This window comes from Balaenoptera acutorostrata, chromosome 9 (genome assembly GCF_949987535.1).
Source record: "Balaenoptera acutorostrata chromosome 9, mBalAcu1.1, whole genome shotgun sequence".
NCBI lineage: Eukaryota > Metazoa > Chordata > Mammalia > Artiodactyla > Balaenopteridae > Balaenoptera > Balaenoptera acutorostrata.
The window spans coordinates 71,989,502-72,013,663 of NC_080072.1; the positions used below are offsets into that span (position 1 = coordinate 71,989,502).

Here is a 24,162-nt window from a genome sequence, read left to right on the forward strand (position 1 = left end):
TTTTAAAAAACAAAAAAATAACTGCACCGTAATAGTCCCACATGAATTGCATAGTCAGTACACAAAAGGATGCATATCCCAAGGAATCTTCATGATGGCACTAAAGACTAACGTCACCCTCATGGCTCTGGGTAAACGTGTTCCCCTTTCCGGACCTCTGTTCGCGATCTGTCAAATGAGCACGCTGTGAGAGGTGAGGTTAAGCCCATAAGCCGCCCGCGATGTGAGAAATGACCGGGCCGACGGAGGGCCTGCGCGTGCGCCGGGAACGGGCTTTCCGGCGCGGCAGTCCCGGCGGCCCCCGGAGGAGGCGGGACGAGGCGGGTTCCCGCGATTCCGCCGCGCCATTGGCGGGCGGTTTGAATGACGGAAGTGACGGGGGCTCGGCGATGGCCGCCACACAGGCGCACAAACGGCTGTTGGGAGGCTTCTGTGTGGCGGCCGCCGAGACCTTCTCTGTCTGAGCCGCGGTTCCTGAGTCCGGGGTCCCGTTTCCCGGGTGAGTGACGGCCGCGGGCGTGCACGACTCCCCGAGGCCGGGAACCGGGAGTGTGCTCCGGATGAAGGGAGTGCCGCGCACGCAGCACGGCCCGCGGTTCTCCGGCCTCGGCGGGCCGCGGGCCCGGCTGGGGTCGGGCAGGCGGCCGGGAGGAGCGCCGGCGCAGCGGGCACGCGCGTCCCGACCCAGACCCGCCTGCTTCGTGCGAGAGGCCACTCCGGGGCCTTTGGCGTGGGTGGCTTTGCGTGTTCTCCCGGGATCGGGTCTCGCGGGGTCCCTGAGCTTCCAAGTCAGGGCGGCCGGGAGGGCCTTCGCGGTCGCTACTGCGAACGCTTCTGGCTGCGTCCTGCCCACCCTGCCCCCAGGTCACCTGCGGCGTGGCCTCAATCCTGGTAGCCGTTTAAGAGCACTGCCTGGAATTGTTTCATGCAGAGAGCGTACTCTCTCTCGGTGTCTCTCACCTTTAATTTCTTAGATATTAAGCCTTGCCACAAACCCGAGCTTTTACAACAGTGGGGAATTTTGAATCTTTAATATTTAGAAAATATTTGGCAGTGTATATTCGTTAAGTCACATAATCATCAGAACAACCTGTTGGACACGATATTGTGATTCCCCTTATATAGTTGAAGGAAACGAGACCAAAGTGACTTAAGGGTCTTCCTTCTTTAAAGTGGTAGTGTTGGGCCTTGAACCCAGATCTTCTAAGTCTGGTATATGTGATTACGATGTGCCCGCTGCCATTTAATCCTCAGGACAAAGTCTTGCAAGGTAAGTAGCATCACCTTTATTATTTGTTAGTTACAGTGTATACAATTTGAAAATCCATATTGATATGAATAAATACTAAAGTGAGGGAATGGGGGCAACTCTTTCTTACAGTAGGATTCCAGTTGGTAAGTGTAGAAGGAATAATGGAAATAGAGAATACCTTTTGACAAATGCCTTAGTAATTGTTTCAGGCAGTCCTCAGTGGATACTAAATTTAGTTGGTAGAAGTATGGTGAGGAACATGATATTTATATAGCCTCAACTATCTCTCCACCAAATACTTAAAAAGGAAAAGTAGTATCTACAGTGGATAAACGTGTTAGACACCTCCTTAATCAAGTGATCAAAATTCGCATCATGTTAACATCATTTACCTCCTGGTGTGATGCACTGAGAAGGGTGCCTAGTGACTTCTGTCTGCAGTGGTCTTGGCAAAAATGCATAACCTTAGTCCAAACACAAGAAGGGATTAAACACATCCAAATTGAGGGACAGTCTGCAAAATAACTGACTGGCATCTTTTAAAAATGTCAAGATCTTGAGTGGGAAAAAAAAAAAAACAGACTGAGGACGGTCTCAGATTAGAGGAGTTGAAGGAGGCAAAACAACCTTGGCAGCCATTAGAACGTAATTCATAGACCCTCAGCCCCCGTGTCCTGAAATCTGTTTGCACGGATGCCTTCCCTGGACTGCTCCTAGTTAATGACTGAGCCTGGTATGGATGTGAAGGCAGGCCCGTTCCTAAGACACAAGGGATTCTGGCTTAAGGACTCCCCAGAAGTCTTGCTGAACCTTCCTTAGACTGCATGGCAGTCTGAGAGGCATCTATCCAACTTTCCCTCCCTCCTTCACTCAGTGTCTGATTTGCATGGAAGTCTGAAATGCTCCCATCTTTTACCAGCTCCATCCCCATTTTCCCTCACACAGAATTTCCCCTAATAAAATCTTTGTGGGTTTCATCCCATCTTGGCATCTTGGAGGACCCAGAGTAACACAGCAGTCAAAGGATATGTTTCGCTTGGCTTGGGTCCTGGTCCAGAAAATGGACATTAGTGGGATAATTGACGAAATTTGAATGCTGTCTGTAGATTAGTTAAAAAGTATTGTGCTAGTGTTAATTTCCTGGTTTTGGTCATTGCACTATGGTTGACATTTAGAGAAGCTGGGAATTCTAAGTCAAATTATTTCCAAATAAGTTTAAAAATTAGGAAAATGATATACAAGAGAAAACAGTTATTCTATCACATGTTAGGTAAAAATAACAAGTGTATTATGTTTTCCTGTAATCCTCTAGGAAATGAAATGGATGGATACTCAAAACACTGAAAAGTTAAGTTTTTTCTTTTTCATTGAGGTATAACTTAGAATTAAATACACAAACCTAAGTGTACTGTTTGAGGAATCCTTACATACGTATACACCTGTTACACTTGTGTAAAACCATCATACGGATTAAAATATGGAATATTTCTAGTACTCCAGCAGGCTCCTTTGTGTCCCGCCTTCTCAGTAGTCTCCAGAAAGGTGATCGACCCCTATTTTAACCTCTTTTATCATGGATTGGTCTTCCTTGTTTTTGAATTTCATGTAAATGGAATTTTATGTCTCTTTTTTGCTTTTTTTCCCTTGGTACTATGTCTGTGGGACTTATCAGAAATTAGTTTTAATCGTTTGAATATGAGTGATTTTTCAGAGACCTTCAGACAAATGAATAAAGATGCATTGTGAAGACAATTTAATCTTGCTCAATTTTTTCTTCTTTGTTTAGTTCTCGCCTGTTTTTCAGTCCCCACTCGCAAAAAATACTGGATTAAACAAAATTTTCCTCACTCCATATATTTTAGCATTTCAGAAAGTTAGGAGCCATATGGAGTAAGAAAACGGGATTCTTCCCTTGGTTCTGCCAGTAGATATTGTCACTTAGGTCAAGTCCTTTAACTTAAGAGGCCTTTGTTTCTTCTTGTCTAAAGTAAGGAGAACAATTGGCACTTTTCCAAAGTTTAGTGAGTACATTACGAAGGCCTTGTGAGTATCAGCTGAGTGGGATGCACTGGAAAAGATTAATCCTCTTTTGGCATCAGATTGTAACAGTGACCACATATATGTATGTAGCACTTTACATGAATTAACTCATTGAATGAGTCATTCATTCATTCAGTCAACACACCGAAGGACCTGCTTACATGCAAGGCACTGTTTATAGGCTATGCACATAAAACCATGAATAAGATCATTCCTGCCTTCATTGAGCTTACATTTTGGTGGAGAATTCATTGAGAAAGTATTAGTTCCTATTAGATAACCCCAAATTCTTCTGGCTGCTGTTTTTACACCTGAGTGAAAGCAGTATCTATCCGTAGCATGTGAAATAATGCCTGGTAGTTGTTATTCATTGTTATTATTTTAATTTGAATATTAAAACTAAAAAAAAAACTAGAGCCTCTGTCCTTTAATTGTTAGGAATCTAACTAGAAAGGGCAAGCTGTAATTGATGAAAAACGAGAGGAAGGTGATACCAAGATAGCATAAGGTTAGTCCCCATATGAATGTGAAGGTAATATTCGTTATAGGTGGGCAAGTCAGGAATGGGTGGTAGGTGGGTGGAGCAAGAATCACTGGAGGGCAGCTTCAAGGAGAAGTGGTGCTTAAGCTAGCTTCAGAAAGGGAATTCCCTGGTGGTCCAGTGGTTAGGACTCTGCACTTGCATTGCAGGGGGGCCCAGGTTCGATCCCTGGTCGGGGAACTAAGATCCCACATGCCGCGGCGTATCTAAGCGCATGTGCTGCAATTACTGAGCCTGCGCGCCACAACTACAGAGCCCTTGCACCACACCTGCTGAGCCCTCACTCTCTGGAGCCTGTGCACAACAACTAGAGATAAGCCCACATGGCACAACAAAGAGCCCTCGCACTGCAACGAAAGATCCCATGTGCTGCAACTAAGACCTGACGCAGCCAAAAAAAAAATTGCTATTTGTAGATACATTGAACTTAGTTTACCCAAATTATTTTATTTGCAAGTACACAGCCCTTTAAATGGTAAAAAATATTAATATGAATTTTTAAAATTAATCTTTGCTGCCCTATTTTAATAGATATATATTTTTTAAAAATCAGAACCTTCATATTTAAAGTACTACATGAAAATGAAAAGAAAGGTGGTGAATGCCGCCGGCAAGCTGAGATTGAGTCCTAACGAGGAAGCCTTCATTTTAAAGGAAGATTATGAAAGAAGACGAAAACTAAGATTGCTACAGGTAAGATTTATTTGGAACATAGTGTCAAATTCTTTGTCTTCCCCAGATTATCAGTATTTTTTACATTAGAGTGTTTTAAATAAAATGTCGCGTTTAACAGTCTTTTCTGGCTGTACAAGAGTCCTGGTTCTTGCGTATTAACTAGTTTTGGAACATTTGAAAAGTATGATGAAACAGTAAATAAATTGAAGAAGAGTTTGAGGATAAGGACTGACTCAGTAATTATTAGGAAATAGTTCATTTTCTGAGATTATTAAATATTTAGCAATATTTTTCTGTTCTTTATTTATATATATATATATAAAACGTATATAGGCAATATTTATTTCCCAAGATCTTCCCCCAAATAAATTTGCAGAATACATCATCTGACAAAGGCAAAAAAAAAAAACCCAAAAAACAAAAAAAAACCAAACAAAAAAACCTATGAATCAATACAAAAACATAGGCAAACCCCCCAACACCATTGCTGAAAATAGTTCATTTTAAAAATCATATGTAACTGATGAAGATTTAAGCAAGAATATTAGAATGACTTTGAAGAAGATTTACTGGAAAGATTATTAGCTACTGAAATAAATTTATTCAGAAGTTGTCTATTCTTCTCTAGAAGTCTTTTTAGAGTAACGTAGTTAAGTCTTTGTGAAACATTTTAGGTGCCATTCTGTCTAGAATTGGGGATGATGTGTCGCAGATACGGAATTCTCATCTAGATCTTTCTGTACTTGTCTGGGCTATAAATTTTATTGAATCATGCTTACCAGTTTAGCCTCTTGTATGTTATTAGAATGATAATGGCAGTCCGATTAGATCTCTGGGGAGGGAACATAATTGCTAATCAAGGAACTTTAGAAGTAGTCTTGAGATTTTAATTTTTCCTCCATCACTTGCATTTTCTGCTTTAAATAGGCCTTATCTAATATAATGTGAATATTCAGGAGAATTGATATAGCTAATACCTAAAGAGAATTCATTTAAGTTCCTGTTTCCAAATAGCTTTTCAAAAAAGTTGAAGGAAGCCTCTTTTCATAAAATGTGTTAAATACTCATCCTTCAGGTTCGAGAACAAGAAAGAGATATTGCTTTACAAATAAGAGAAGATATAAAACAGAGGAGAAATCAGCAACTCACTCGTTTGGCAGAAGAACTAAGGACAGAATGGGAGGAATCACAAACTCAGAAAATAAAGAACTTGGAAAAACTGTATTTGGCAAGTTTAAGAAATATGGGAGAGGGGCATCAACAAGCCAAAGAAAATGTAAGTGAGCACTTATTTGACTACCTGCCTGTGGTAGTGACACTTGTTAAAAGCAGATTACAGTTGTTAGACACTTATAAAAATGTTTTCATGTATAGAATTTGCTGTGGGCAGCCCGAACTTTTTTGTAAATTTAATATAATTTAAGAATTCTGCTAGGTTCATTTCCTAGTAAGAGTCATGTCAAGGATAATCTGTTTCCAATGATGTTTAAGTTAACATTATTCTCTAACAAATTTATGGTTACCAAAGGGGGAAGGTGAGGGGGATAAATTAGGAAGTTGGGATTAATATATACACAGTACTATATATAAAATAGATAACCAACAATGACCTAGTGGATGGCACAGGAAACTATACTCAATATTTTGTAATAACCTATAAAGGAAAAGAATCTGAACAAGAATATATATATGTATATAACTGCATCACTGTGCTGTATACCTGAAACTAACACAGCATTGTAAATCAACTATACTTCAATTAAAAAAAACATTATTCTCTTCCAGTCCTTAACTGTGTAAATAAAATAGTAACCTTCAGAATTAGAAGTTGTTATTCATTTCAAGCATTTTGGACAGATTCAGTGGAGTGAATTCAGATTTCTGGTTTCATTTTCATTATCATTCATTATTCCTCATACCTCCAAAACGTGTAGTGGAATGTGTATACACTTGAGTTCATTCACAGACAGTAAAAATTCTTTGATGACTTTCACAAAGGCAAAGTAGAAATTAACTCAGTATTTAAGACTGCTCCCTGACCTTATTTTGTTGTTTATTGTGCTTTATGGTTGCAAAATGCTAGATTGTGGTCCCAGAGGTAGTCACACAAAATAAACAAGCTGGGTTCCAAAGAAGGCACGTCTTTGTTACCAAACTTTTAGGGAATAAGAGAACTCTTTAAAGAATGTGGCAATCAAAATATTCTCGGTCCCTGGTTTTAGTTTGTGTTTTTTAGTAATAGCCATAAGTTCTGACATCAGATTTTTGTAGCTTTATTTATGCCATCATTAATTTTGTGCTTTAGTGCAGTGTTTCATTTGAATATACCTTCATGATTTTTGCCCTTACTGGGTACCACCCATATTATCATATATTTGACATTTTAATCCTGTTTAACATGACATTTTAAGTAATATTTGTTTTTAGGAGCCTGATTTAAATGCTCTGGCACACCGGGCAGCAGAAAGAAAAAAAAAAGCAGAAATGAGGCATAAAGAGGCCCTGAAAGTACAGAAAAATCAAAAAGAAATGTTAATGAAACAAAAAACCTGGTAAAGTAATAGTGATTTTTTACCATATTCTCCACTGAAACTGATATGGCTGGAAGTAAAGGGTACATTGGATACTTAAAGTCAGTATATCCATTGTGTTTGTTAAACTTGGTTTAAAATACTGCAGTGGGGGAGTGGTTGCTTAGATGAACATACTAACAAATGAGCTTTCTCTTCTAGTCTGACTGTAGTAGCCATTACTAAGTTTCTGGAGAAATGTATTACTAGTTTAGAATGCAAATCAACCAAAATCTGTCTGCCTCTGATATAAAAAGAAAAAAATCAGTGCAATTATGAACATTAAAAGAGGTTGTAGACTCTTTGCAAGTCATTGATGAGATTTTTGCATGTTGTAAAAATGAAAGAGCATGTTACTAGTCAGCAGTGGTCATTTTATACAGTGGCCCATCTTTATCAATAATTTCTAGTTTTTTTACTCTAAATTATTCTCAACTAAAGAGCATTAGGTGTTTGTTGGGTCACTCCCCATTGTGGAGCTTTATATCTTTAGATATACCTCTTTCACTTGGTAAACATCTTTTTACCTGTCCACTGTGTGTAGACTCTTTATTAAACAGCATATTGAGCCTGTGGGATCAGACTGGAGGATTTCTTGAGATTGTAATGGCTTTTATATTCTTAACCCTAAGAGTTGTACTGTAATATTATCTGAGAGATTAATTTATGACATCTTGTGTTTTTTAAGGCATATAAAAGCTCGAAAAGAGGCACTGCTTGCGGAAAAAGAGAGATCTGCCAAAATTACAAGTCTGCCACCTCCTCCTCCAACTCTTTTTGAGGTGAATTAGTTTGAGTATTGGAGCTAGGTTATAATAATTCTTCTTTAATATTAGAATTCAGTGTAGGTCAAAATACCATTTGTATTAATTTTTAACTGTACAGGTAACACATATCTAGAATATTTAAAAATAATCCTAGATATCATTTTACCTATGAATACTTTAGTATGTATCTCTGATGTATAAGGACTTTTTTAAAAGCACAATACTAATATAATATTGTTCTCAATATAATCTAATACCCAGTCTGTGTTCAGTTTTCCTCAGTTGTCTCAAAAATTTCTTTTGTTGTTTGAAAAACTATAATTTTTTAATTTTATTGGGAAAGAAAAGGATTATTTGCCCTAAAGACTTTCCTACATTCAAGATTTGACTATTGTAAATAGTTACCATTTTACAAATAAAGAAATTAGGTTCAGATAAATTAATAAATTTACATAAGATTATGTAAAGTGATAAGAGAGGCCTGTTTCTTTATGGGAGTAATGTGTTTGATTTTGTGATCTGGAGCTTATTTTTTTTAAAAAACATTTAACTTATTAAGCAGAAATTAACTTTGAAAGGTCTTGCCTCTTGTTCAGATTATCTTGTTATGGTTATTAAAATGGCTAGTTTGGATGATTATCAAAATTACATAGTTATTTTTATCAAAAAAGTTAAGTAGAAGTAAAAAAAAAAATACACATACAGGGATATCTAATTTAGTTGTATAGACAAGTGTATTTTATGTATGTATGATCAGCCTAAGTACCAGATATTCTTGTCTTAAGCCTCTGGTTTTGTCAGCCTTCCTGCTTTTATGTTGAGCCATCTGCCATGTGACATTGGATCCAACAAGATCCAAATGGAAAAGGCAGATTTCAGCCACTCCCTCAGTACCTTGTTAAAAGGCAGGCAGTATTTTATCCATGTTTTTTTGATTACTTTTGTCATAATTCCTAATGTTCCTAACAAGCCAAGGTCAAAAATTTAAAGCAAGCAAAACATTGTCTGTGTAAGTGATTTGGCAAATATGCATTATATGTAAAAGTGTGGTTGTACTTTTTTCCCCCAACTTTTTATTATGAAATTTTTCAAAATACAGAGAAGTTAAAAGAAGAGTACAAAGGAACAGCTGTTTGCATTGTGTATAGATTTCAAATGGTTGTGTATACATTTGAATGAATAAATATATACATATGAATGTAGATTGTAGAGATTGCATTTCACCCTGTATACTTCAGCATGCCTCTGCTAGAATAAGGACATTCTCTTATGCAACCACAATATCACACTAAGAAAATTTACCAGGATCCTGTCAAGGTTTACCTGTTGCTTCTGCTTGCTTTGTCTCTTGGTGTCTGTCAATGTGAAACATTATCTCCCCCAACCCTAGCCAACATTTTATTTCAGAATTTTTGAATAGACTAGACTAGTTTCTTATATTCTGTATTTCTCTGATGTGGTTATGTGACTACAAGAGATCTCCATTATAAAGGTATATTTTTCTCTTTTCAATTGCCAAGTAATCTGGGAAATGATACTTTGGCACCAAATAGGTACCTATCACCCTTCTACATTTATTCATTGGCCTACTTCTGTTAGACAAAAGAAGAGAGAACTTTCTCTCATCAGTGATTATGAACCACCATAACCAGATGATCAAACTTAGAATCAATAATAGCAGAGCACCTTGCCATTATGTGCCTCCTAATATCATGTAGTAAACTGTACAGCATCACCTATTCAATATTCTTGTTGAAATATAATCTGGGGCTTCCCTGGTGGCGCAGTGGTTAAGCATCTGCCTGACAATGCAGGAGATATAGGTTCAAGCCCTGGTCCGGGAAGATCCCACATGCCGCGGAGCAACTAAGCCCGTGCGCCACAACTACTGAGCCTGTGCTCTAGAGCCTGCGAACCACAACTGCTGAGCCCGTGTGCCACAACTACTGAAGCCCACGTGCCTAGAGCCCGTGCTCCCAATAAGAGAAGCCACCACAGTGAGAAAGCTGCGCACCGCAACAAAGACTAGCCCCTGCTTGCCGCAATTAGAGAAAGCCCACACACAGCAGCAAAGACCCAGTGTGGCCAAAAATAAAAATAAATAAAATAAATTTATAAAAAAAAAAAAAAAAGAAATCTGACTTTTAAACCTAAATTCCAGCTTAATGGAAATACAGTGCATGATCTCATGAAAAAAAAGAATAACTGATTAAAATACAAAATTATTTTTTCACTGGATCCTGCTTTAAATGAAAATTAATACTTTTAACCTAACAGTCTATTTTCTGTTTCATTTTTCAGAACATTGAAGTAAAGAAAACTTCTAATGTGAAAACCAATAGTTCTACCTACCATCATCTTTATACTTTTGTTAATAGAGAGGTGGACACAGAGCAGGTGATTGACTGTTTTTTCGTGACCCTCACTTTATTATTTCTCTGTTCATTGAATTGAGTTATATCTTTGTTCTATGTATATTGTTCTCAGATATCAAAATTTGAACAGCTCTACCAACCATATTAGGGTAATAGTGATAAAAAAAACTTAAATATGCTTTGAATTATGATGTCATGTTTAATATGAATGCTGATTTAACATGAAAGAAAAGAGTTGGCTACTTAAACAGTTATATTTTAAAATAGTTTTTTTTTTTACCATAAAACTTTTTTTGACATAAAAATAATACATACTCTGTGAAAATTTGAAACTATACACATAGGCGCAAACTAGGAAAAACACCCATGATTCCATCACCAAAAAGTAATGCAGTTAATACATTAATGGATTTGTTATTGTGTTTATGTATAAACATATACACACACTTTTCAAACCATGATTTTTAATAGCTACTTAATATTTCATTATAGAATTTATTTAACCATTCTATTGGGGTTTTTTTTGCTTCATAAATGCAAACATAATCATCTTGCACATTTTGTCTACAGCTCTGTTTACAATAGATTCCTAGAGAGAAATTATAGGTTCCAAACTGTATAACATTTGATAACAGATATTTAATACAGATCATTAAATTGCCTTTTAAATAGCATCAGCAACATATGAAAATGGCCATTTTATCATACCCTTGTCTGTATGAAATGTTGTGGTTTAAAAATTGTCTTAAGAGTGACAAATGATTATCACTCCTTCTTATAATTGCTATTTCTTTGTAACAGTGGGTTTTCACTTTTTTCATATTAGATATATCTGTCTACTAGGAATATAAACTTTCATAGTATAGCATTCGTGTGGCGGTTAGAATTCAACGAATTCCGTAATAGCAGGTCAGTATTCAGTCAAGACATGAGATGAGTATTATCATAGAATTAACTTCTTTTTTTTTTTTTCCTGAATTCTTGAATTTTATTTATGTTTTTATACAGCAGGTTCTTATTAGTTATCCATTTTATACGTATTGGTGTATATATGTCAATCCCAATCTCCCAGTTCATCCCACCACCACCACCCCCCCCGCCACTTTCCCCCCTTGGTGTCCATACGTTTGTTCTCTACATCTGTGTCTCAATTTCAGCCCTGCAAACTGGTTCATCTGTACCATTTTTCTAGGTTCCACATATATGCGTTAACATACGATATTTGTTTTTCTCTTTCTGACTTACTTCACTCTGTATGACAGTCTCTAGATCCAACCACGTCTCTACAGATGACCCAGTTTCGTTCCTTTTTATAGCTAAGTAATATTCCATTGTATATATGTACCACATCTTCTTTATCCATTCGTCTGTCGATGGGCATTTAGGTTGCTTCCATGACCTGGCTATTGTAAATAGTGCTGCAGTGAGCATTGGGGTGCATGTGTCTTTCTGAATTATGGTTTTCTCAGGGTATATGCCCAGTAGTGGGATTGCTGGGTCAGATGGTAATTCTATTTTTAGTTTTTTAAGGAACCTCCATACTGTTCTCCATAGTGGCTGTATCAATTTACATTCCCACCAACAGTGCAAGAGGGTTCCCTTTTCTCCACACCCTCTCCAACATTTGTTGTTTGTAGATTTTCTGATGATGCCCATTCTAACTGGTGTGAGGGGATACCTCATTGTAGTTTTGATTTGCATTACTCTAATAATTAGTGATGGTGAGCAGCTTTTCATGTGCTTCTTGGCCATCTGTATGTCCTCTTTGGAAAAATGTCTATTTAGGTCTTCTGCACATTTTTGGATTGGGTTGTTTGTTTTTTTAATATTGAGCTGCATGAGCTGTTTATATATTTTGGAGATTAATCCTTTGTCCATTGATTCGTTTGCAAATATTATCTCCCATTCTGAGGGTTATCTTTTCGTCTTGTTTGTAGTTTCCTTTGCTGTGCAAAAGCTTTTAAGTTTCATTAGGGCCCATTTGTTTATTTTTGGTTTTTTTTCCATTATTCTAGGAGGTGTATCACAAAAGACCTTACTGTGATTTATGTCAAAGAGTGTTCTTCCTATGTTTTCCTCTAAGAGTTTTATAGTGTCCAGACTTACATTTAGGTCTCTCATCCATTTTGAGTTTATTTTTGTGTATGGTGTTAGGGAGTGTTCTAATTTCATTCTTTTACATGTAGCTGTCCAGTTTTCCCAGCACCACTTACTGAAGAGGCTGTGTTTTCTCCATTGTGTATCCTTGCCTCCTTTGTCATAGATTAGTTGACCATAGGTGCGTGAATTTATCTCTGGACTTTCTATCCTGTTCCATTGATCTATATTTCTGTTTTTGTGCCAGTACCATATTGTCTTGATTAGGGTAGCTTTATAGTATAGTCTGAAGTCAGGGAGTCTGATTCCTCCAGCTCTGTTTTTTTCCCTCAAGACTGCTTTGGCTATTCAGGGTCTTTTGTGTCTCCATACAAATTTTAAGATTTTTTGTTCTAGTTCTGTAAAAAAATGCCATTGGTACTTTGATAGGGATTGCATTGAATCTGTAGGTTGCTTTCAGTAGTACAGTCATTTTCACAATATTGATTCCTCCAATCCAGGAACATGGTATGTCTCTCCATCTGTTTGTATCATCTTTAATTTCTTTCTTCAGTGTCTTACAGTTTTCTGCATACAGGTCTTTTGTCTCCCTAGGTAGGTTTATTCCTAGGTATTTTATTCTTTTTGTTGCAGTGGTAAATGGGAGTGTTTCCTTAATTTCTCTTTCAGATTTTTCATCATTAGTATATAGGAATGCAAGAGATTTCTGTGCATTAATTTTGTATCCTACAACTTTACCAAATTCATTGATTAGCTCTAGTAGTTTTCTGGTGGCATCTGTAGGATTCTCTATGTATAGTGTCATGTCATCTGCAAACAGTGACAGTTTTACTTCTTCTTTTCCAATTTGTATTCCTTTTATTTTTCTTCTCTGATTGACGTGGCTAGGACTTCCAAAACTATGTTGAATAATAGTGGTGAGAGTATGGTGTTAGGGAGTGTTCTAATCCTTGTCTTGTTCCTGATCTTAGAGGAAATGCTTTCAGTTTTTCACCATTGAGAATGATGTTTGCTGTGGGTTTGTCATATGTGGCCTTTATTATGTTGAGGTAGGTTCCCTCTATGCCCACTTTCTAGAGAGTTTTTATCATAAATGGGTATTGAATTTTGTCAAATGCTTTTTCTGCATCTATTGAGATGATCATATGGTTTTCATCCTTCAATTTGTTAATATGGTGTATCACATTGATTGACTTGCGTATATTGAAGAATCCTTGGATCCCTGGGATAAATCCCACTTGATCATGGCGTATGATCCTTTTAATGTGTTGTTGGATTCTGCTTGCTAGTATTTTGTTGAGGATTTTTGCATCTATATTCATGAGTGATATTGGTCTGTAATTTTCTTTTTTTGTAGTATCTTTGTCTGGTTTTGGTATCAGGGTGATGGTGGCCTCATAGAATGAGTTTGGGAGTGTTCCTTCCTCTGCAAGTTTTTGGCAGAGTTTGAGAAGGGTAGGTGTTAGCTCTTCTCTAAATGTTTGGTAGAATTCACCTGTGAAGCCATCTGGTCCTGGACTTTGTTGGAAGATTTTTAATCACAGTTTCAATTTCATTACTTGTGATTTGTCTGTTCATATTTCCTATTTCTTCCTGGTTCAGTGTTGGAAGCTTACACCTTTCTAAGAATTTGTCCATTTCTTCCAGGTTGTCCATTTTATTGGCATAGAGTTGCTTGTAGTAGTCTCTTAGGAGGCTTTGTATTTCTGTGGTGTCTGTTATAACTTCTCCTTTTTCATTTCTAATTTTATTGATTTGAGTCCTCTCCCTCTTTTTCTTGATGAGTCTGGCTAATGGTTTATCAATTTTGTTTATCTTCTCAAAGAACCAGATTTTAGTTTTATTGATCTTTGCTATTGTTTTCTTTGTTTCTTTTTCATTTATTTCTGCTCTGACCTTTATGATTTCTTTCCTTCTACTAACTTTGGGTTTTGTTTGTTCTTCATTCCCTAGTTCCTTTAGGTGTAAGGTTAAATTGTTTATTTGAGATGTTTGTTGTTTCTTGAGGTAGGATTGTATTGCTATAAACTTCCCTCTTAGAACTGCTTTTGCTGCATCCCATAGGTTTTGGATTGCCGTGTTTTCATTGTCATTTGTCTCTAGGTATTTTTTGATTTCCTCTTTGATTTCTTCAGTGATCTCTTGGATATTTAGTAACGTATTGTTTAGCCTCCATGTGTTTGTGTTTTTTAAGTTTTTTTCCCTGTAATTGATTTCTAATCTCATAGCGTTGTGGTCAGAAAAGATGCTTGATATGATTTCAATTTTCTTAAATTTACTGAGGCTTGATTTGTGACCCAAAGTGTCATCTATCCTGGAGAATGTTCTGTGAGCACTTGAGAAGAAAGTGTAATCTTCTGTTTTTGGATGGAATGTCCTATAAATATCAATTAAATCTATCTGGTGTACTGTGTCATTTAAAGCTTGTATTTCCTTATTAATTTTCTGCTTGGATGATCTGTCCATTGGTGTAAGTGAGGTGTTAAAGTCCCCCAGTCTTGTGTGTTACTGTTGATTTCCTCTTCTATAGCTGTTAGCAGTTGCCTTATGTATTGAGGTGCTCCTATGTTGGGTGCATGTATATTTATAATTGTTATATCTTCTTCTTGGATTGATCCCTTGATCATTATGTAGTGTCCTTCCTTGTCTCTTGTAACATTCTCTATTTTAAAGTCTATTTTATCTGATACGAGTATTGCTACTCCAGCTTTCTTTTGATTTCATTTGCATGGAATATCTTTTTCCATCCCCTCACTTTCAGTCTGTATGTGTCCTTAGGTCTGAAGTGGGTCTCTTGTAGACAGCATATATGTGGGTCTGGTTTTTGTATCCATTCAGCGAGCCTGTGTCTTTTGGTGGGAGCATTTAATCCATTCACATTTAAGGTATTATCGATATGTATGTTCCTATTACCATTTTCTTAATTGTTTTGGGGTTTTTTTTGTAGGTCCTTTTCTTTTCTTGTGTTTCCCACTTAGAGAAGTTCCTTTAGCATTTGTTGTAGAGCTGGTTTGGTGGCGCTGAATTCTCTTAGCTTTTACTTGTTTGTAAAGCTTTTGATTTCTCCATCGAATCTGAATGAGATCTTTGCTGGGTAGAGTAATCTTGGTTGTAGATTCTTCCCTTTCATCACTTTAAATATGTCATGCCACTCCCTTCTGGTTTGTAGAGTTTCTGCTGATAAATCAGCTGTTAACCTTATGGGAGTTCCCTTGTATGTTATTTATCATTTTTCACTTGTTGCTTTCAATAATTTTTTTTTGTCTTTAATTTTTGCCAATTTGATTACTATGTGTCTTGGTGTGTTTCTCCTTGGGTTTATCCTGTATGGGACTCTCTGTGCTTCCTGGACTTGTGGCTATTTCCTTTCCCGTGTTAGGGACGTTTTTGAAAAAAATCTCTTCACATATTTTCTCGGGTCCTGTCTCTCTCTCTTCTCCTTCTGGGACCCCTATAATGCGAATGTTGTTGCATTTAATGTTGTCCCAGAGGTCTCTTGGCTGTCTCCATTCATTTTCATTCTTTTTTCTTTATTCTGTTTCACAACAGTGAATTCCACCATTCTGTCTTCCAGATCACTTATCTGTTCTTCTGCCTCAGTTATTCTGCTATTTATTCCTTCTAGTGTATTTTCATTTCATTATTGTATTGTTCATCTCTGTTTGTTTGTTCTTTAATTCTTCTAGGTCTTTGTTAAACATTTCTTGCATCTTCTTGATCTTTGCCTCCATTCTTTTTCCGAGGTCCTGGATCATCTTCACTATCATTATACTGAATTCTTTTTCTGGAAGGTTGCCTATCTCCACTTCATTTAGGTGTTTATCTGGGGGTTTATCTTGTTCCTTCATCTGGTACATAGCCCTCTGCCTTTTCATCTTGTCTGTCTTTCTGTGCATGTCATCATAGAATTAACTTCTAGGAAATAAGAGTAAATATTGAAACTTGTTTAAAATTGTAAAATATTATTACAAGGTCAGTATTTTATAATACAGAAATAATAACTTCCATCTATTGCTAACTTGCTTTTGTCCTATATGTTTGTCCACTTCACTAAAACATTGTTTTTACATATATTTTTACAGTATTAAATAAATGTTTAATACTAAGATTGATGAAGAAAGGCATTTTTCTTCTAGCTATAATATAGGGTGCCACTGATGGTATCACAGTAAGTTATTAAACTTTCCTGTTTGACAGTAAGTAAAAGACCTACCTTCTCTTCAATTTCTGGACTTGAAGAATATATCAGTAGTTATAATGCAGTTTTATAAAAACAGTCACACAAGCTAAAGCATTCTGGTATTTTCTTTTATTTGCTTCCTCACACCATCACTTAGGAAAAATCAGTCCTTAAACCTTGGGTTTAAAATGGGACAGTGGAGCAATGTGCTTGGTTTTCCATATAACAAATCTCTGCATTTTCATTTGCATCTAAGCTTATTTCACATGCACAATAATTTAGACTCTTTCTTGGAGTAGAATAATAGGATCTTTACAGCAGGTATTATGTAAAAAATACTTGCACTCTTGGCATACATTTTAGTTATTCCTTCAGCTGCTTTCTCCAAATGAGCTACTTTTTGTTCAGTCAGCCTTTTAGCATGTAAGAGTTGCTATCATGTTTTGTTTGAATATCTTGATAAACTGGTTCTAAAATTTCTTGTATGTTATAAAATTTGTCTTTGAAGAAGAATGATGAAATTGACCTGCCGTATTCCTACTTAGAGCCAGTTATTCTCTAAATTTTGTTTTATGCTACATTTACGTTCTATACACACAATTAAACAAAACTTTGTATGCTTGAAATTTCTGAATTACTTGTGCCCCTCATCCTGTTTGTTCCTTTGTCAGCAACAGTTAGCACAGCACTTGTTAAAATGGATTTTTCATCCTAGAAATATTTTTCCAATCAGGTCCATTATATTGTTTGTTGTGAGACCCAGAAATGTCAGCAGACAAGCAGAAACACTTAAATTCAATTTACAATGCTGTCATACTTAAGATAAGTCTAATGTAGAAGATGCAGAAGTAGCATATTTAATAATCACATTGTTTTGTGCACTGCAGATTACAGTTCATGGAAAAGATTTTCAGAAACGTTTTCTAAAAAGAATTTTTTGCTTGGGATTCACGGTTTTTGCAAATTTCACATATCTTTTGAGTTCAACTGCTAACAATGGAATCTAACTATTATTTCAACCAGATTTTTGTTTAAAGTTTTAATTGTATTGACATAAATTTTTAAGGGATTGTCTTTCTAAAACATTCTTGTAAAATCTTGTTTTGACATTGGGCAGTCATATTAAAACTTGTTTGGGGTACCTAATTTTTCTCTAACCCTTTATTTACTTGATATTCTTTATATACCTCATTATATCTGGACTGAACATGTTTATTATACACATTGTATGTTTTGAAGTTTTTCCTTCCCTTCAAAGTTTGGTTTACCAAAATTGACATTCTGCTTTTAGTTCACCCCCACATGATGTGAAGAATTCTCAAATAACTTTTTTCTTGAAAACCTCATGGCCTAAATGAAATGAAATGTTGCTCCTAAAGATTATTTTATTTAATGTTATGCGTTAATGCAATCTGACCTGTGTTTATTTAGATTTGCATAAATATTTATTAGCTCCAAAGGGATTTAATATTTTTCATACACTTGTTTGGCCAGTGCACTCTTTTTTTTTTTTTTTTTTTTGGCCGCACCCAGCAGCATGTGGGGATCTTAATTCCCCGACCAGAGTTCGAACTCACACCCCCTGCAGTGGAAATGTGGAATCTTTAACCACTGGAATCTTTAACCACTGGACCACCAGGGAAGTTCCTACTCTTTCTGAATACATTAACTGTCTCTTTACCTATTTATCTCACTGAGAGTTATAAATAATTTTAGATATATAGTTTACAGCTTTCATGGTCATTATTGTTTCACTTGACTAATTATCAACATATAAAATATATGAGTTTTACTTAAAGTTGTATTTGGAATGGTTACCTATATTTGAAAGTGAATGTTTATGTATAATACACGTTGTGTGTCCTCCCACATTTGATATTATTGTTATGTCAATGAGATGATGGCTTACTGTGCAACCACATAATCATTGATTATGCACAAGTTCTAGGAAGCCAGAAATTATATTAAAGTAAGTGTTTTGGTGATTTGGCTTTCCTGAGGCTGAAGCCTAGCTGCACATTTTGGCTAAAAACCAAAGACAAATCTTAGTGCTTCCCCAAATGGCTCACATGACCTTCAATGTTTGTGGTTTCTTAACTACTACCTTTGCAGGTGTTTACCTTTCAACACTGTTGTTTTAATAGAATTTCTTTAAAAAATGATGGAAGAATGTATTTGGATGAGCATAGTGTACTCTGCTTTAAAATGAACAACTTGTAAAACTTTACACTAACAATTTGACTTTTTTCATACGTACATGCTGTTGATAATTGTGGGCATTTCAAACTATAGCTTGTTATCATTTAATTCGATATAAGTAGAAAAACATGATTTTAAGGTTGTTTTGTTTTTTAGTTATCACTTTGTTTCACACTTTACTTAATTATCTAAAATGTTACTGATTGACTGCTAGCCAGATCCTCATTTGGCTGCTAAAGAAGAGGCTAAAAGATTGGAAGAACTACAGAAACAAGCAGCAGAAGAGAGAATGGAGCAGTGTGAGAAGGCACATGCACGGGGTTTCCAAGCAATGAAAAAGATCCATTTGGCTCAAGTAAGAATTAAATTCTGGCTGTGACCACTACTGATGGCCTTAGCGATGGCACTGTAAAACTTAACTGATAGTGAACAGGCTTAGAGGACGTAGTTGTGAAGAATGGGAAAATATTCTCTCTGATTCGTGTCATTTCAAGCTTCCCAACTTGCTTTTACCTCCTGTTTCGAATTCAGGTTGGGCGAAGCTGTTCTCATTTCTCTTCTAAAATTTTTACTGATGAATGTATTAAAAGTTTAATATTTTAATCAGTCTAAAAATAGCCCAAGAAGAAATTAATCACTTTTCTAATTTAATTATTTGAATTGCATTTGTGCTTTGCAGATTTTAAGATTCGATTCATTAAATATTTATTGAGCAAAGCACTTGTTGGCTTTGCAGAATATTGATTCAAAGGTAGAGTCATGATCCTTGCTGTCAAGGAGCTTTGACTTTGTTGCAGAGCTGTAAAATATGTATCGTGCAAACTGGCTTTGTAGTCACAGCTTTACATCTGTCTTGCTTATTGTTCAGTGTTTATTCTTGAAACAGCATAAAAATGATTGATCTTTTTAGAAGTCTGAATTTGACTAATACATCTAGATGTTTCAAACATTCATCTGAAGAATGAGTTTTTAAGTACTTCTATGGGAATTAAGTGCCTTAAAATTCTTTTGTATGGTTTGAACTGAATTATGACCTTCTCCCTTAAATTTTTAGTTTTTATAAACTAAGGGTAAATTATGATTATCATAACTTACCCCTAGTTAATAAAAACTAAAAGATGAAAATTATGGGTAATAATTCAGACATTCAGTTATTTTACGTTCAGTTACTTACTGAATGTAAAATAACTGAATGTCTGAATTATTACCCATAATTTTCATCTAAGATTTAAACCTATAGGGAAAAAAAAAACATATGAAAAAAGCAGTTGGTAAACAGAGCACATTCTTCCATAAATCAGAAGTGTTTAGTGGTTAAGAAAGTGGACTCCGTGGTCAGTCTCCCTGGATTTTCCTCCCTTCTTCACGACGTAGCTATTTGATTACAGGCAAGTTACCTAACCTCTCGAGTTCTGTTTCATCATCTGTTTTATGAGGGTTAAATGAGTTTAGTAAAGCCCTTAAACTGTGCCTAGAATTTCATAAGCTCACAGTGTCAGTGGTCATAGTAGTTGTTATAAATAATTCAAGTAGAATAATATGCCACACTTTCAGTGAGCCAGAAATAGTATGCTTATTCAAATAACTTTGAAGTTAATTTAATGATATGGTTTGAAACTTAATATAAAAAATGAATTTGTTCATAATTTGATTCTTTTCAAGGTTGGGCAAAAAAAACTCATTTCCAAATGACAAAATATTTACAAATTAGTAGTGTGTAATCACTTAACAGAAACTTTGTTATACAGGCTCTCTACCTTTTTCTAGACTGTATCTCTTACACAAGAATGGCCTGCAATACATACAGAGGATTTCCTTTCCCCTGTTTGAACCTTTTTGCTGCAGACCCTGTTGTGCCCTGGGATCTTACTTCCTGCTATAGTGTGTTGTATTTGGCCTCTACGTGCCTCTCCAACTTTACCTTTTTTCCTTAACCATCCCTGCCCTCCATACCCTATCTATAATGAACATTGTACTCTCCCTGACTGCCCATGCCTTCATCTGCATAATTCCGTGCTGGAGTTGTTATTTCTTACTTGTACTCCTCCTCCTTCACCCACTCATATCTGGCTAACTCCTCATCCCGGGGGTGAGAGGTCTTCCCTTATCCCCCCCTCCTTATCCTCCACCACCAAAATTAAGTTAGATAACTTCACTAAAACATTGTGCTTAAACTTTCATATTTGCCAGACTCTTTAAACTTAAAAGAGATACATACAAATCCCCTTTAATCTTGAGGACTCATAAGAGTGTGGAGTAACAAGAAATATCTGTTAAGCCACAGTTACCCTGGCTGGGTCTTGGTGCTCACCTGAGACTGGTGACTGCTGCTGGCTGTGTGGAGGGCTGGAACAAAGTACAGTGCAGGAGCGGTGGCAGCTTAGTTGGAATGTAGCTTCGTGACTGTCCTGAGGAAGACCTGTGCCTGGCAGACACTTTGAAGCTCTGTGGCCTAACCAGAGCCATCTTCTCATAGTACTTACTAGCATCATACGGTTGACCCTGGCACTGTATGGGTCCACTTATACCCACATATTTTCCCATAGTAAATACTGTGGTATTGCATGGTCCATGGTTGGTTGAATCTGCGGATGTGGAGGAACCGCGGGTGTGGAGGACCGACTCTTAATTAGTGTCTGTGTTTGAACAAATGGTAGAGGAGCAGAGAGTACTAGAGTCCCTGTCTTCATGATTTCTCCACTCTTCCCTCACTATTCATGTTACTATCCACTGTCCAAAGTGTGTTACTCAATTGTTAATTAATTCTCTTTATTCTTGAAGAATCAGGAGAAACTAATGAAAGAACTCAAACAGCTACAACAAGAGGAGCTGGCACGCAGGAGACAGATGGTATCACGGATGCCACCACAACTAGTTGAACTTCCATACAAACGCAGTGAAATGAAAGATGATTGGCAGAGAGAGCTAGAATTTGCCTTTGAAGACATGTACAATGCAGACAGGAGTAAGATATTTTCAGTAAACTTTCAACAATGCTTTGAAACATTTTGGTGGGAAAATACATTTGTCTTGAAGCAGTTTTTATTTTGAAATGAGTTCTCAGTTTGAAAGAGGCTCTCATATTTTAGACTTTAAACTATGATGGTCTTTAAAATTTTATGCTCAAGTTCTTCTTAGTCATTTTGGAATGGAAACATGTCTCTGTATTTCTTTATTGAGAGATGAAAGGAAACCTGATTTTGCACCTTGAACCAGAGCCTCTGCCCACTGTGACTGATCAGATCCAAGATGAAGAACTGGACCTTTCAATGGAACAAGAAATTTCGGGGGAGACTGAAAACATTCCAGTGACAGAAGCTGAAACAATATGTTCTAGTGAAGCAGACGGTAAAAACTTCTGAGCTGAATATTGCAGTATTTCATAGGAAAAAAATGCTAATCATTTGCCAACAGTTAGGAAAGTCTGGTCTCATTTAAGTGCAAACAGTGACTGATACTCATGGGAGTGATAGGAGGAGGAAACTTCAGATTTCCATCACTAAAGATCCTTTTCATATACATAGGAGGAATGTTATTTTATTTATATGAATATACAGTCTAAAGATTTTTAGGTTAAGTTAGATGATCAATTTTGAATTCATTTGAAAGGTCAGCATTTTTTTTTTTTTTTAAGACTTTGATCAAATCACCAGAAATCCTACCGTATTAATTACTGCTAGGCACTTCGTGTATAATGATGATCAGGACAAACTTTGGTCTCTTTTCTAAACTTCATCTCTATCTCCACCATTCTGAATTTTTTCACTTGGTTGTTGCACAGGTACTTAGAACTTGGTGTCTGACAATAAATTTATCATCTTCTCTTGCCTACTGAAACCTTGTCTTCCTGCCTTCCTCATGTTAGTGATGATACCACAGTCTGCAGTAATCCAAACCAGAGACATGAGAGGTACCTCTAAAAAGATAAAGGTGTCTCTTACTCCACATCTTCTTAGAGACCAAGTCCTCTTCCTTTTGACGTCTTTTCTCCCCATACCTATGAGTATCGCCTTTGTTCAAAACCACTCAGGCTTTCTTCTCATCTTCACCCTATACTGTGGATAGGTAGTCCTTGGGGTTCCAATTTTATGTGGGTTTCCTCTTAGACTCCTTGGGTGAGGGCTCTAAGCTTTATCCCTGTCTCTTGTGCCCACACTGCTGTCCAAACAAAGTATAAGCTTCCTGTGGTTTGGCATAAACTTCAGAAGATGGGTTTAGGGCTCAATTGCCATGAATTCCCCTTGAAACTTCATTTCTGGCCTCTGCAGAATCTTTTATTTTCTTGTGAACCTTACAGCACATATTTTGAATGCTAGTCTTACACACAGATTAAGAGATATGCATTCTATCCTCATTTAGCAAGCGGAATAAACATCTTCCTGATACATTTTTACGCTTGAAATTTATGTTGCTGTCTATTGTTGAAAAATACAGTTGACCCATGAACAGCAAGGGGTTAGGGGCGCCGACCCTCCACGCAGTCGAAAAATCTGCATATAACTTAGAGTCGGCCCTCTGTATCCAGTGTTCCACATCTGCAGATTCAACCAACCCTGGATCGTGCAGTCCTGTAGTATGTATTTATTGAAAAAAATCCTCAAATAAGTAGACCTGTGCAGTTCAAGTGCATGTTGTTCAAGGGTGAACTATAGTTGAATTTTGGTGTCCTTATTTAAATTTAAGTTGAAAAAATTATTCCTGGTTATAAAATTGTGTTAAATTATAAATATTGAGGAAAATAAAGTTGTGTTTTTGTTTTAACCAGTGGTTGTTATAGTGACTAAGTATAAAGATAGAATAATTTGCCTGGTTTGTAATAGGTGCTGAATAAGGTTTTTTTTCTTTTCTTTACTTTTAGTTCCCTTGGCAATGAAGACCCACCAGATTCCTTCAAAAATTCTTTTTAAAAAATTATTAAATAAGATCCGAAACCAAAAATCTCTCTGGACAATTAAATCCATGTCTGAGGATGAAAGCGAAATGATGACAACTGTTAGTGAAACTGAAAGTAAAGCCCTGACAGTTGAATCAGGAGCAACTGTGAGTGAAGACAGAACAGTATCTTCTGGGCAGAAACAAGGTAGTTCTCTCCAGTCATCTCATTTTATAGCACATAAACCCTTTCTAAGCTGTTCAAAAATATGCTCATTTCTGAAAAATCGAAGAATAGAGGTCAAAAGGAAGAAAATATTTTAAAGCCCATAATGCTGCCACTTAAAGGCAATAAATGTTAGAAACCTTAGTGAATCTCCTTCCAGAGCACTTTAAGTGTAGTAGAATTTTATATATATATATAATCTTACATATTTCAGTAAGTGGCAAAAAATTCTCTTGCTTAAGCCAAAAAGCTTGTCTTTCTGGTTCTGCTCTTCTATATTCTACATCCAAACCATCATCAAATCCTGTCGGTCCTACCCTCAAAATATATCCAGAGTCCAGCTGTTCCTCACCACCTACTATCCTAGT

The 24,162-nt window shown here is 36.5% G+C and overlaps 1 protein-coding gene and 1 non-coding gene across 12 annotated transcripts in view; both read left to right on the top strand.

Moving 5' to 3' along the window:
• The first annotated feature begins 362 nt into the window (after positions 1-362).
• The window catches only part of CEP295 (centrosomal protein 295), a 48,211-nt gene continuing 24,411 nt past the window's right edge, over positions 363-24,162 (top strand). For 7 of the 11 annotated variants that reach the window (XM_057552350.1, XM_057552354.1, XM_057552355.1 and 4 more), the window contains exons 1-11: positions 363-499; positions 2,565-2,598; positions 4,385-4,526; positions 5,584-5,784; positions 6,936-7,060; positions 7,767-7,860; positions 10,147-10,242; positions 18,911-19,051; positions 21,478-21,661; positions 21,877-22,044; positions 23,555-23,776. In XM_057552350.1, coding sequence (XP_057408333.1) covers positions 4,410-4,526; positions 5,584-5,784; positions 6,936-7,060; positions 7,767-7,860; positions 10,147-10,242; positions 18,911-19,051; positions 21,478-21,661; positions 21,877-22,044; positions 23,555-23,776 — 1,348 coding nt within the window. In that variant the 5' untranslated portion in view covers positions 363-499; positions 2,565-2,598; positions 4,385-4,409. Of the gene's footprint in view, positions 500-2,564; positions 2,600-4,384; positions 4,527-5,583; positions 5,785-6,935; positions 7,061-7,766; positions 7,861-10,146; positions 10,243-18,910; positions 19,052-21,477; positions 21,662-21,876; positions 22,045-23,554; positions 23,777-24,162 lie in introns of those variants that run through there. The other 4 variants (XM_057552349.1, XM_057552348.1, XM_007189800.2 and 1 more) reach the window with 4 other exon arrangements.
• On the top strand, positions 3,940-4,013 carry TRNAA-UGC (transfer RNA alanine (anticodon UGC)). Its single transcript has one exon. It is a non-coding gene; the product is annotated as a tRNA-Ala (tRNA).